Raw genomic sequence first — 13,923 nt, forward strand, 5'->3', positions numbered from 1 at the left:
TGAAGTTCAATTGGTATCTGTATCTATCTGTAGGTGCTTGCAGTATAATCTACGGAGCAATCCAGAAACAACTAGCTTATTTCTATCACTGCGTGCAAGAATCTACTTATATCAAGTAGACTCTGATAGGGCAATGCCGTTCTTCTTTGTTCTTCGGGACATCCCACTCTTCAACAGCACCCCGGATGTTTCTTTAGACTTTCTTCTCCTGCCTTTACTTTCTCTTTCCTTACCAACGTTGGACCAATTCAAGGTTTGAGGGTCCAAGACTAGATCAGCAGAGTGCGGGAAGGAAAATGCGGGAGAGGAATCTGGGGTAGCTTGAAAGCCTGGAAAAATGCATCAGAGTTTCAAAATCTTGTGATATGTCGCCATCTCGATCCTAGACTGAAAGGATTAGTATTATTACGGCATACGCCATCCAGATCTTTGTAACAGTGTCAAGAAAAAAGAATCATCCGTCGAAACAACAAGAGGATGAAGGAATTATTCGCCGAATGAGATGATGGTGGCGTCGTCGTTGTGGCAAAGACTGGAATTTTTTAATTTATATGCCATGTCGAAAGTATTTGGACTTTGAAAAGATGCACAGGTATGTGATGTGAGAAGGAAGGTAGAGGCAATAGAAACAAAAGAGGGTATCGTATTATGCTGCAGTGATTTGATGTATGTGTGGTATGTGTTGCAACTTTCAAGATGGGCTCACAACATAAACGTTCACTTCTTGTACTTCCATTTATTTCGTCTTCCTACGGTCATATGAATATTGGTGATGCGAAGTGTGATAATTATGGTCTTTCATATCTGCAATGCCGGTACTTGAGATTTCCTTTCCAATTAGAAGGAGTGTGATACCTAGCAATAGTGCGTAGTATTCCGTCACCCAATGTATCAAACGCTCTTTGTGGTATCGCCAACATCGATGCAAAGTATCGGTCGGGTAAAAACATCTCGAGGAAGAATTGAATGCAACTTTTTCGAGTGAATGAAGCGGCAACAGATGATTTCTTCTTTGCAATTAGTCTGTTCTGCCCAATGTTGAAAAGGAAAACCCGACATCTACCCAGCTCAGCTACCTAATAAGCTCACACGGGGTATCTGAAATAGATCGTCGCTTTATTAATTTATATATTACTAAGAGAAGGGATTCGAGGCCTCGCCATCTCCTCTTTCGGTCGGTCTGGATCTGTCACGTAAATATAACCTGGTCGTTTTTAGGATCATACCTAGCATACATCGTTCAAAAAGATACCTAGGTATCTTATTTCTTGCAGCTGATGATCTTGTATATATTACTTTCTCTACCGGTTCGTATCTCAGATACTATCTGCAACACAGACAGGCGGACAGACGTACATATACTTTACATTACCAAGGCAATGCATACCAACATTACAACATCGTACATGCCAATGGCCGATCATTCTCCTCACCAGACGTAGGCAGGTTGAATAAGCACTCGAGTAAGTAGTTTGTTTTGGCGTATGCTTTGCTTTCTTTCACTCTCCTGCGTGGATGAATGTAATAATGTTTTGTTTGCATGTATGGCCTGGTGGAAAATTCAAGAACTGCTCGATGATCATTTATTACTCTCCCTATGTACGATGTGTATCCATCTCCATCTCCACTCATTGCTTGAATACCCAATGAGACGTACTCCATATAGATGGTCCTCTCACACTCAGGTCTCTTTACACCTAAGTGGTTCCCATCTGGAAAGAAGCTCCATTTGTTCTGACTTGCATATTCCAGAGAAAATCCAATGCTGCTCTATGATTTATTAATATGTTAGGCCCAAGTGCTTTCCCCTCTCTCTGTCTCTTGTTTTTACCCTTTTCTCTCCCTCAGTGCGTAGTACAGTACTGATCTCTTTCTCTCTCTCCTTCTTCTTGCCCAGGTTCACATTGACAAGAGCTGCTTGCTTTTTCTTCTTGCTCTACATATCCCGTGTTCTGAATCATTCTCCATTGCCACTCCACCTAGCGATCTCTCTTCTTTCCTTTTCCCCCTCCCCCTTTCACATCTTCACCTGGCCCAATGCCTCTTCCCATCCTCCTACCTTACCTCTTCACACATCGTCTACCAGTCACTCACACGCACACACGCTCTCTCTTGAAATCTCTCTCTTCTCTTCTCACCACACACCACACCACACACCACCACACCACCTTTACCTCGCATCATCTACCAGCTTCTTCTCTCATTCCCATTCATAGCATCTCAATTTAGCATTACCACCTCAGTTAACTAGCACCTCCACATTCACATCCACATCCAACTCTACCCCATTATTCATACAGTCCTATTCATCCATCCATAACCGTCGACGCATGTCCGTGAACTTTTGTGGTGGCCCTCCACTTTTAATGCAGAGCTAATTGCCCCTCCCTTGTCTTCATATGTGGCTCTTTTGCATCCTCTTACCAATGAGAGCTTTCCCTCCATTAAATTTAGAAGCTTAGTAGTTAGAACCCTTTTTTACTTTCCTGGCTCTCCACGCCCCCCTCGGATATCGAACATCGGACCCTTGTGCCAATTGTAACGCTAAGGAGACCATCAGTTCGCATCTTGATCCATTCGTCGGTCATTCAGCCTTTCCTTAGGAGATCCTTACAATTATATTACATTTACAAATACCCCCTTCTTTAAAGCTTCATATCTTGTTGTTCCATCAAGATACCTATCCCTATCCATATACCCACCTATCAATTCATATATACAATACATACAACATACAGACAGACAGACAGACAGACACCCACACACACCCACACACACCCACACACACCCACACACACACACAAACCCATATATACTTGTTTATATTTTACTCCAAATACAATAAAATTAATTGTCCTCCATCATCCACATCATCAACTTCTTCTACCTCTTCCAGATAAATAAATAAAAAGGATCATTCACTGGGAATATATCTTCAACCGGAGATTTCCACTTCCATTTCTATTGAGTTTCGTCATCTTCCCCAATAAAAGAGAAAAGAGGAAAAAAAGACCAATCATTTTGTTCTCTATTGTCGCACATTGAAAACGTACAAGCATTTTGTTTTAAACTATTTTTGCGATACCACTGTTCTTGTTCTTTGAAGAGTGTCTCTCGCGTGTCCACCATAAGGTAGCTTTCCCCGCATCAAGGTTGCGCCTCGCTCATCTTCGATCCCTCGAGACTATTTACAAGCCTACTTTGCCGCAGCAGAACTTCAAAACTTTCTTAGAACCTCCCACCTTCTTTTAAAGACAACCTCTACCCCTCAACTCTTTTCGAATTTACGATATCACACATAACAAATTTATCTTGACAACCAATACTTTCGCACCGTCAAGATATATATTCATCCCATTCTTCCCTCCAGAGATTCATCGGTCAATCTCGAAATCTCGAAGAGAGAGAGAGAGAGCTTTGGCCTTTCGTGCCTTTATCCTTCCCACGACAATGGGCTACGCATAGTCCGGGCGACACAAAGCCTTTACGAATTCGAAATCCCGAACGCATATGCGCAGAAGCTTTGACATTCGATCTTCGGTTTGTTACAACAACTGCTAGTTCAAGCGATTATTGAGAAATAGACGGTATTTGAGTTTGGGTTTCATAAATTGTGAAAGAGAGAGTGGCATTAGAAGAGTTTCATCATTTCATGCGACGGCTGCGATTAAAGCAGGTAGGTGAGCTTCTGCCATACCAAATCCTTCCACCTCAAATCCCTCCACCTCAAACCCCTAGCCTTGACGGGGATCTCTGGTGGAGAATTGTTCCTATTGCGACTCTCGAGATTTGGAGCTGACATGTCAATCTACTAGATAAACAGATAATAATTGTATTTTGAAAGTTGGGTTCTTTGGTTGGATTTATCTCACATCCGGTGAGTTTATACTTTTTCTATATCGAAACAGAGATATCCGACCGAGTACTTCTCGCATCCGAATGGTCAGATCGAAGTGTGCATTCGACGACAACAATTGTTCGGGATTGGCGCAATCAAATATCAACGTCTAGGAACGTTGTTGCTTGTGGTATACGATATTCTGAATTCGAAGAGGCACTTGTCTCGTATACCAAAACTACATTGCGACGTCTGGAAGAACATTCTTGAGGTTAAATTTCAGAACAAGACCGATATATATCTCTCGGCCAAATGAGGGACCTACCTAGGCAGAACTCTCTAATTCACTTACCGGCTATCGACGCAACCGAGCTTGGAAAGTCGATATACGGCACAGAAGAGATGAATTCTGCCTCGTGGTTTCTTGATCCCTCGTCATATTATGCTACCTGGTTTTGACACGTTTTTCGATCTTCTCGATTGCCACGGACTTGTTTTTCTTCTTCTTTTTTTCTTTCTTTCTCCAGACTGTTTTTGTTGTTTACTGACAAAGATATCACACAGTATTAGTTATTCGTTTCTTGTGCGTCAGTATCGAAAGTCGGTCCGCTTCTTCTCCTTGCAGGGCACACCAAAATTCACTCACGTTCGCATTTAAACTTGAGCCTCTTTCAGCTCTTACATCTAGACATTCGCGCCCTGTTTTCTAGCAGACTGGTTTCCTATTCTTGGTCAATTCTACGAATTCGCTTACTGTCGACTTAACCCCCCTTTTGCCAAGCAGACTCTATCAAGTAGTTTGGTCATTTTCAAAAACTACTTTAATAAGCACCCCGATTATAATTCTAGAAAAGACTCTTTATTGGTTTGGTAAGTTTTATCATTATATTTTGCTTTCATCCTTCGATCTATCCGATCGTCTTTTGCTTTGGTTACGATCTATTGCGCATATTCAATTCTAGATTGATTGCATGAGAAGCTGCTGGGATTCTTTCCTGTGGCTTTCTTTGTGTTGTGATACCCCCTCTTTTTCAATATGATTCACTTGCTCACTCTCCTACTTACTTGAGTATACGGGTTCCAGCTTTGAACATTCAAGGACAGCCTTTGCAAGTTGCAGTAGCACAAGTCTTACACAACATACAATTCTTTACTTTAGATCTCAATTTAGAGCAGCTCTCTTCTTTTCCCTCTACAGAGAACTAACAGTTTCTAGTTAGACGCCATGAGTTCAAGCAATAATAAAATCGGAGCCGGTAGCAAGGCCAACCAATCTAATCCTTCATCTATGACATCAAGTAATCCTTCCCTCCTCCTTGGCAAATTCAATGAGCGCCGCTCAACACCGGATTCGGAGGCTTTGGCAAGCTCCGATGATGAACCTGATAGACAGGACATTCAACAGCCAGTCAATCCACCTCAAAAGCCACCTGCACGACGTGCCTCGTGGTTAAACGATACACCTCAAGCTGGAACTCAGCCACGAAAGGGCTCGTTCGCAAGTAGCAGCATGTCTCCAACAGCCTCACATCCTAGTACACCCTCGACTGAGTCCAACGTCTGGGGTTCTCATGCTCAAGCGGCAGCAGGTCGAGGACATACAAGTACGAGCTCATTCCATGGGGTAGTGCTATTTGGAACAGCGAGTCGCGTAAAGAGCCACCCTCTAGATTGACTGAAGTATTACCATCTCCAACTTCTATGCATCCACCAGGCTCAGCTGGCAATGGATACTTTCCTAATGAAATGATGAGTCAACGAGACCCCTCAGCGAATCAACCAATCCCATTCGCAATCCCTCTCCATCCCACTCCTAAGACATACCGATCCCAATCGTACTCCGTCGGTCAGCTCGACCCAGATACAAGTGCTGGCCCACCGCCAGCAGCTGTTCCGGCGGCTTCCAGTCGGGGACATAGAATTGGACATTCCGGATTGCAACATCGTCCATCCCGGCCAAGTATGTTGAGCGAAATGACCGAGGGTGGTCTTGGAAAAGTCAAAGAAGTCGAGGATGATGATGATGAGAGTATTAACAGTTCTTCCCATGGTGTTCAAATTCAATCTCAAGAAGCCAAGACTATAGAATTATTAGCTAAAGAAAATGCAATGTTACGACAACAGCAACAATATCAGAATCTGCGCCTCCGACCACGATCTTCAACCTCCAATCCTTTTGGCCTTGGTAATGGTTATGGCTTGCAGGAAGAACCTCTACCTGAAGAGTCAGATTATGCAATTGACGAACTTGATGAGCTCAACGATTTACAAGACCCATCCAAAGCGATGTTAGGGCGAAGAATGAGCGAGTATGGTATTGCTGGCGCTCAGAGAGCCTCACCATACACTCTCGAAAACAGAAAGCTGGAGAATGTGAAGAAAGCTTATTGGCAAAGCTCACTTGGCTTCGGCGGACTGTCCGATATTCCGCAAAGCAGGCGCCACTCTTTCGCTGATATACCTGCTCGACAAGGTTCTGTTAGTTCGACGGTTGGTGAGTCGATGTCACAACTCGATGCATCTATCCACGAGAGCCTGTCGTCAAATGCGGGTCGGTATAATGAAAACAATGGCTACTCCACTACTGACCATGGTAAGCAATGTTCATAAATACCTTAAGTGCCTTTGAGCTGTAGGCAAGCATGAACTTACATCTTTATACTAACTGAATGCAGCAGCTTCATACTTCGGAAATCTTGCTCAGCCAGCTCCTTCTCCATTCAATCCTTCTGTATACCCTTACGGAAATGTCAATCAATACTCTACTGGCCGCCCTGCATCACCTCATCGAAGCATGTATGGCGTTCCACAGCCTCGACACAATCAACTGCTATATATTGTGTTGTTCAAATGTTCGCGCGCAGATGTGTTCTATGTTCAAGAGGGCACTGGTCTCTCTGTCAAGCCTGGAGATCTTGTGATTGTTGAGGCTGATCGAGGAACCGATCTAGGCACCGTTGCCAAAGATAACGTGGACTGGGCTACTGCCAAGGAACTCAAAGAGCATTATGCCGAAGAGCACTACAAGTGGCTCATGATGTACTCCCAGGGTGCTGTAGGTAATACTGATGGAACTGGTGCTGGTTTAATGGCTGCTGCGAATGGTATGCAAGGAAGTGCTGTAGGCGGTATGGGTCCACCAAGTCAGCACGGCATGCAGGAACCTAATCCAGGAGAGATCAAACCCAAGATCATCAAGCGCCTTGCTCAAAATCATGAAATTCAAGCTTTGCGTGATAAGGAAGGAAATGAAGCAAAGGCTAAGCGTGTTTGTACGCAGAAGGTGAAAGAGCATGGTCTACACATGGAGATTCTAGATGCCGAATTTCAGATGTAAGTCAACTTATGATTACGCCAGCTATTCCGATGACATAAACTTACATTCAAATTTAGGGATTGGAAGAAGCTTACGTTTTATTACTTCGCTGATGCCTATATTAACTTCAATTCGCTCGTTACGGACTTGTTCAAAGTATACAAGACGAGAATTTGGATGTCTGCGATTAATCCTGCTTCTTTCGCAAGTCCCGCACTTGGCTTGCAAGCACCAAGCGGTATCGGACCTGGTGCTGTAGGTGTAAACAGAACTACACAAAGTGAGCGTCGACCACAACAGGCCGAGCAGCCACAAACATACAACACAACGCAAGCAGGCCGAGGTTATCAAGGTGTCTTTGCACAATCATTTCAGCCAGCTATGGACAGAAGTTCTGCAGCTGCTCCTGGTTTTCAGCCTCAGGGATATACTTATGGATATTCTCCATTTGGTTCTACCAGAAATGTCGGTGCTACGAGCGCTTATGGTACTTCAATGATTGACCCATATTCTGGATTCGCAAATACAGCAGACTATCAAGCACCCGGACGATTCCCCTCTCCCCATGGCACTACCCCAACTCATGATGGTAGCGAATACGGTCGACAAACTGGACTCGTTGGTCAATCTGATGGTTGGATCGGAGCTTTCCAGGGCTTGTCTATGGGAACTCGTTAAATACATGTTTTTAACAGAACATACGCACTTTTTCGACCTTTTCCCTTGGCAAATGATAAGCAAGTTCATAACAATCATAACCCTCGCCTCTGGTTTTGATTTCCTCTTTCATTTCCAGATGGTGAGTTATCATCGGCACACTCCTACAGAACTGGAGACTAGATACATTTTTCTGTTGTAATATACCACAGATGCCCTTCCTCATCGGCCCTGTTTCCTGATTCTCTACATGTTCTAGATGAACATACTATCTACACATTCATTTATTTCATTTTCACATTGCGTTGCGCCAGGCGGCACATTGTTTCTATGGGTCGGGAGATACTAAATACTACGAAGACATACTGGAATAACGTCTTCTGGAATACTACACTTTTATTGCAATTTGATCATAGAGGTTAATTGAGAAGGTTTCATTCGGAATGGGGATTCTTCTGGATTTACTACATAATCGGAGACAGGCATCGGATTCGTAGACAACATACTGGACACACTTTTTCTACTTCTTCAATTCGTCGATACCATTTTTGTTCCACAGTTAGTCAGGAGGACTACACCTTTGCGTCTTCGGGACCCTGACGCCTTACCACGACTTAACGAGTAAAAAAACAACAATTTTCAAGAACTCCATTGATAGATAGATCTTTCAAAATACGGCGGTGTCAAGTGGGAAAAAAGAAATTGGGTAAATTTGCAAAGGATAATGGATGGATGCATGTTTTTTTCATTGCTTTGTGGTTTTTGATTCTTTTTTTGGCCTGATTTGTTACCTTTTTGTGCCGTTTTTTGTTCTTCTACGATTCAAGGAGGCGGGGAATCGAATTGTCGATGGGATGAAATGGAAACTTCTTGATGCATGTTTACAGGTATTAGGGTTATGGATAAGGGAATCGGTAGCAAGAATGGAATTCATACACTCGTTTGTTTAATTTGTATCGTGGCGGTCAATGTGTGATGTGATATGACATGTATGCTTGTGATGGAAACACAGCACATATGAGCAGGTTGAACCGAAACACATAAGTAGTCAGCAATAATCTCTATGGCTCACTCATCAAACTTACAGCCTCTCTCCTTCATAAACCAAATACGGATTCCTTCTCGTCGACAAACACGCCAAATCGAAAGAGTTGAGCATACCAGCATACCGGCACCCCGTGGTGTAGCGGTTAGGAGTGTCACAGCGGGTCTTCTAAAACCCCCCCGTCATGGGTTTTTTCCTCCCGCCCCTAATAAGGGGCGGCAAGGTTTTGCTGGTCTGATTTTGAGATGGAGATGGAGATTTTGGTTTTGTATATACAATATGATGGTTGCGCAAGTTAGATTTGAAATAGGAAATAAGAGGGCTTGTTCTTAAGTGGCCCTTCCTTTTGCAGATTTTTCTGTTATCTTGCTTGGGAAGGAAGTGAGTGCAGGAGTGAGGTGAAAGTTTCGCGAGCGGGGAGGAGGCGGTTGAGGGATGGACCCACTTTGTTTCTCTTTCTCTTTCGACTTCTCTTTCTCTTTCTCTTTCACCTTTGACTTCAACTTCGAATCCGATCTTAAATTCATTTCGAAATTTATGTTTATCTTCGGGAAGGCTTGATTGATGTCTACTTGAATGCTTCCTCAATATCGATTTACTCGTGTCGGAATTTTATCTCTCGTTTCATTTCATCATCTTGATTCTTGATTGAATCTCGTGGAATGCGGATTCGGATTCGTTTGCACGCAATTCAACTTCCTTCATATACATATACACATATACATATATTTTACAACGATGGTGCGCAAATCAAAACGCAAGTCTGAAGGTGAGTTGCTTGTTGATTCCTTTATGCTTGGGATGTTTTATTTTGATGTTTTTTATTGAGAATTGAGGATTGAATGTGGAGTTTTCTAACTTGAGGTTTTGTTGTGGGAGAAGGTGATTTGCCGAATTCGAGGTTGAAGGCTCGGAAGAGTGGTGAATATAGAGGTGGATTGGATGGTGAGGAGCGAGAGGAGGGGCTTGGTGGGGTTGCGGATTGGGTTGATGGAAAGGGGGGAGGAGGGGTGGTAGAGAGAAAAAGGATTTCGGTGGTGTTGCGGATCAGTTCGATAAGAAGGGGTTGAAGAGAGATGGTAGAGAGAAAAAGAAGGAGAAGAAAAAAGAAAGAAAGTCTGAGCCTGCGAGGATTGGTGGAAGGGAATTGGGAGAGAGGGAAGGAGATGATGAGGATGAAGATGATGGAGATGAGGATTCGGGACAAGAGGCTAGCAAGTATGTGGAGTGTTTGAGATGCTTACTGCGTGCAGAGTGTGTACTGACTTCTTTTTGACAAAGTGAGTTTCTGGAGCTCGATAATCTTGAGAGGAAGAAAAAGAAGAGCGCCGAGAGAGCGAGAGTGCAGTTTATGGAGAAATTTATTGGGGCCGTGGAGAAAGGTGTGAAGGACTTCAAGGAATCGGCGGTAGAGTTGGAGAGAGAAGCGTGAATATATTTCCTGGCTAAGAATTTGAACTGCACACTGACTCTTCTAGTTCGGTTGAAAATAAGTACTTTCTGGAAGGCTTTCATGCTGCCTATTCTTTGTCGGCGCCATTCAAAACCGTCTCTTATGATTTCTCTTTGAATCATAGAAGAGGTCGAATCATGATTACACGGGCGTTGGAGTTAAGTTCGCAATTTGATAACCTGGCAAAGAAGGATATCGCAAAGGAGTTGGCAGGATTGTTTGGCAATGAATGGAGCAAAGAGGATGAAGAGATTGCTAAGATGCTTGAACTGGGAAAAATGGTTGGGCTGAATAAATTCGAGTGTATTGTGAATGCTTCAAAGCCGGAGATCTTGGAGACGGATGCACTCGAAGTTGCGAAAAAATTCTACCCAGATGTTGAAGAGGAAAACAATGCTGGGTGGGGCAAGGAGGCGAAGAAACATGAGAGAGCTCATAAGAAATTGCTTAAAGCTTTTGAGGCTAGGAGTTGAGTGTGTTGACTCTGATGGGAGAGGGTTAGGGAATGTAATGACATGGGAGAGTTATGAATTTGCTCAATATCTTTTCAAACTCCGCTCTCTTGGCTGTTAGGACATGGAGCCGCATTGTAGTATGTATACTATCTTGTTTTTCACCATCTTTGAGATATAATCATTTAGTAGCTACAAAATGACTGTGTACGTATGACCTAGCGAACTTTGCTGAGTATCACATGGACATGGACGTGAATGAAGAGAATTGAGCTAAATACTTGACTGATGTAAGGAATGCTACTTTAGTCCTGATGATATCCCGAGGGTAATGAGGGAGTGCAAGCGAAATTTACTTGAGGAATATGCTTTTCAGGGTGAAGGATACGATGTGGTAGATTGGGTTGTAGAAGGAGATGAGGTTTCAGAGAAAGCGAGGTTATGACTTATGAGAGCTGGGGGAGTGAGTAGAGTATTGCGTTGTTGGTTATATGGTGTGTCAGATGTGGTGGGTGGGTTAGATGATGGTTATTGTGTGCTACTCTTTTGTTGGCTGGTGGTGGTGATGTTGTTGTTGATGTTGATGCTAATGTTGGTACTGATAGTGACTGCAGAGTATACAGTAGTCTAGTTGACTTGCTTTGTTTGTAACGAGGTGAGGTGAGAGGGAGGGGTTAAGTGAAGTATTGCGATTTTTGTATGGGGACTAGGGGATGGGGAGACGGGGAGAAAAGAGGAGGAAAAGAGGGGGGATGGGTAGTGGGCTTTGAGCTGAGGGGAGGAGGAGACATGAGAACGGGATGCATGGAGAGAAGGGATGTTTGGAGTGGAGGGAGAGAATTGGAGTTGAGCTGAGATGGAGGGGAATCTTGTGGGTGGGTATATGAGGTTACTACTTGAGTGCTGTGAGATTGTGGAGAGGGAGGTTCCAGAAGTGTTGCTCTAGTTCTGTTTGAGTACTGGTGGATAGGTAGGTAAGCTGCTCCGAGGGAGACTATATGTAGACGGTACACTAAATCACTCAGATACCTAGTAGATTGTGCGTTGAGAACCTTTGTATTTCAACGTGCGGATGCAATCAGTATAAATTTGCATGCTAATGTATAGTTTATTGTAAATTGAAAGCTTCCAAATACATCTACAAAAGTTTCAATTCATGATAAAAATTGTCTGACTGACTTGACTTTGAATTCCAAGTTGAGGATGTATTTTTGGGATCACGGTTTTTTCGTTCTACTGGACGTTGGAGTGGAGGGGCCGGCTGGTGGATAATGAAGTGGGGATTTTTTTTTGATATGCTGCCTCAGGCTGGAAAGAAAATTTACCCGAACGCGCTAAAAAATCGCACATTGATTTTCACAAAATTGATTCTCAAGAACTTTTTCCTTCTAGACAACACGACAATCGACGCCGCCGACAACTCCCAAAATCAATCAAGGTAAGCAAATCGAGTTCGTTCGAATACAGAATTCAGATAAAACATCTGCGACGAGGAAGATACTTCTAGAATTGCAGATGTTCATCGGAATTGGGTTTCTTCGATTTTTCTTCGCAGCTCTACCACAAATTCAATTTTGATGGTACTGACATGGAACTTTGCTAACGTTCATTCTCCCCAAACAGATGGGTGCTCTTAAATATCTCGAGGAAATTCAGAAGAAGAAGCAATCTGATGTGCTTCGATTCCTTCTCCGTGTCCGATGCTGGGAGGTAAGATAAAAACGACCCCAAGAGACGATCTCGATCGACTTCAATTATTCGAAAATTTGGTCTTTGGACAAGCAAATTGGAATATTGTGGACATCTTTGATGTCTCTGCTATACACTCGTTGAACTTAGCTGAGAGTGCATAATATAGCTCCGACAATTGAACGTCGTTCACCGTGCTTCTCGTCCATCCCGCCCAGACAAGGCCCGCCGTCTCGGTTACAAGGCCAAGCAAGGATACGTTATCTACCGTGTCCGTGTTCGTCGTGGTGGCCGCAAGCGCCCAGTTCCAAAGGGTGCCACCTACGGTACGTTCTATCCCATTTGCGACAGAAGGAAAAGATGCTTCCGTTCAGAAAATTTGCATTTACTAACCCAAATTTCGCATTATAGGAAAGCCAACCAACCAGGGAGTTAACCAACTCAAGTACCAAAGATCCCTCAAGTCCACCGCTGAGGAGCGTGTCGGCCGTCGTTGCGCCAACTTGAGAGTTTTGAACTCCTACTGGATCAACCAAGACTCCACCTACAAATACTTCGAGATCATCCTCGTTGACCCTCAACACAAGGCCATCCGTCGCGATCCCCGTATCAACTGGATCGTCAACCCAGTCCACAAGCACAGAGAATCTCGTGGATTGACCGCCACCGGAAAGAAGTCCCGTGGTCTCGGAAAGGGTCACGGCTTCAACAAGACCACTGCTGGCCGCAGAAAGACCTGGAAGAAGCACAACACCCTCAAGTTGCAAAGATACAGATAAATGTAATCAGGGGTTGGTTAGGTGTTGTTGCTTGCTTGGGCAATGGGATGAATGGATTATTTTATGGCCTCATGGCGCACTGGTAGTTAATGCAAAAATGCATAGCTTTCCCATCATACCCAAAACTTTTATGAATTTACGAATCTTCTACTATGTGAAAGTATCATGGATTTTTGGGATATCTTGTTCTGTGACCAATGAAAATGTGAATACATGGGATGACTTTTCAATACAATCTCGCTCTTTCAGGAAGCCAAGAAATGATTAAGCTATTTCCCTACACATTCTTCTCTTCCCCATATATATTTCATAACAAATTTTAAAATCTCATCACGAACATGTAATGTAACACCACACACTTCCAAATCCTAACTTCTTCTCAATAAACTCCGAGGTCGTTTCAACATGTCTCGTATTCATTCTTCCTCCATTTCTTCTTGTCAACCAGGGGAGATTTTCTTATTTCTTGGCAAAGGAATAACATTTCCGTTTTCAAGCCATTCCAATTATGCATAAACTAGGTACTATACTACACTATTTTGACACTACCACTACCACTACTAGGTCGTACATCAAATCCAGGGAGCCAGGCATTTCTTGTGGGGAAACCTACCTTAGCCCACATCCATCCCAATATGTACTGAGATAAACCTGCAAGATTAACAATATAAATTTATACGATAACGGTAAATAA

At 43.4% G+C, this 13,923-nt stretch overlaps 3 protein-coding genes across 3 annotated transcripts; all 3 read left to right on the top strand.

The window, feature by feature from the left end:
- Positions 1-5,063: 5,063 nt before the first annotated feature.
- Bfra_003729 (putative psp1 domain-containing protein) lies at positions 5,064-7,832 on the top strand (the record flags this gene model as incomplete). The annotated part of the gene is made up of 4 exons (XM_037334135.1): positions 5,064-5,442; positions 5,496-6,431; positions 6,514-7,171; positions 7,232-7,832. The coding sequence occupies 4 exons, from the start codon at positions 5,064-5,066 to the stop codon at positions 7,830-7,832; spliced, it is 2,574 nt and encodes an 857-aa protein (XP_037194222.1).
- A 1,762-nt stretch (positions 7,833-9,594) lies between these two features.
- On the top strand, positions 9,595-10,782 carry Bfra_003730 (uncharacterized protein; the record flags this gene model as incomplete). The annotated part of the gene is made up of 5 exons (XM_037334136.1): positions 9,595-9,625; positions 9,721-9,801; positions 9,855-10,074; positions 10,138-10,284; positions 10,335-10,782. 5 exons carry the CDS (start codon positions 9,595-9,597, stop codon positions 10,780-10,782), a joined length of 927 nt encoding a protein of 308 aa, XP_037194223.1.
- A 1,371-nt stretch (positions 10,783-12,153) lies between these two features.
- Bfra_003731 (putative 60s ribosomal protein l15 protein) lies at positions 12,154-13,229 on the top strand (the record flags this gene model as incomplete). The annotated part of the gene is made up of 4 exons (XM_037334137.1): positions 12,154-12,199; positions 12,385-12,471; positions 12,620-12,776; positions 12,862-13,229. The coding sequence occupies exons 2-4, from the start codon at positions 12,385-12,387 to the stop codon at positions 13,227-13,229; spliced, it is 612 nt and encodes a 203-aa protein (XP_037194224.1). The 5' UTR covers positions 12,154-12,199.
- Positions 13,230-13,923: the final 694 nt, after the last annotated feature.

The sequence above is a fragment of the Botrytis fragariae genome, assembly GCF_013461495.1.
Source record: "Botrytis fragariae strain BVB16 chromosome Unknown tig00000045, whole genome shotgun sequence".
NCBI lineage: Eukaryota > Fungi > Ascomycota > Leotiomycetes > Helotiales > Sclerotiniaceae > Botrytis > Botrytis fragariae.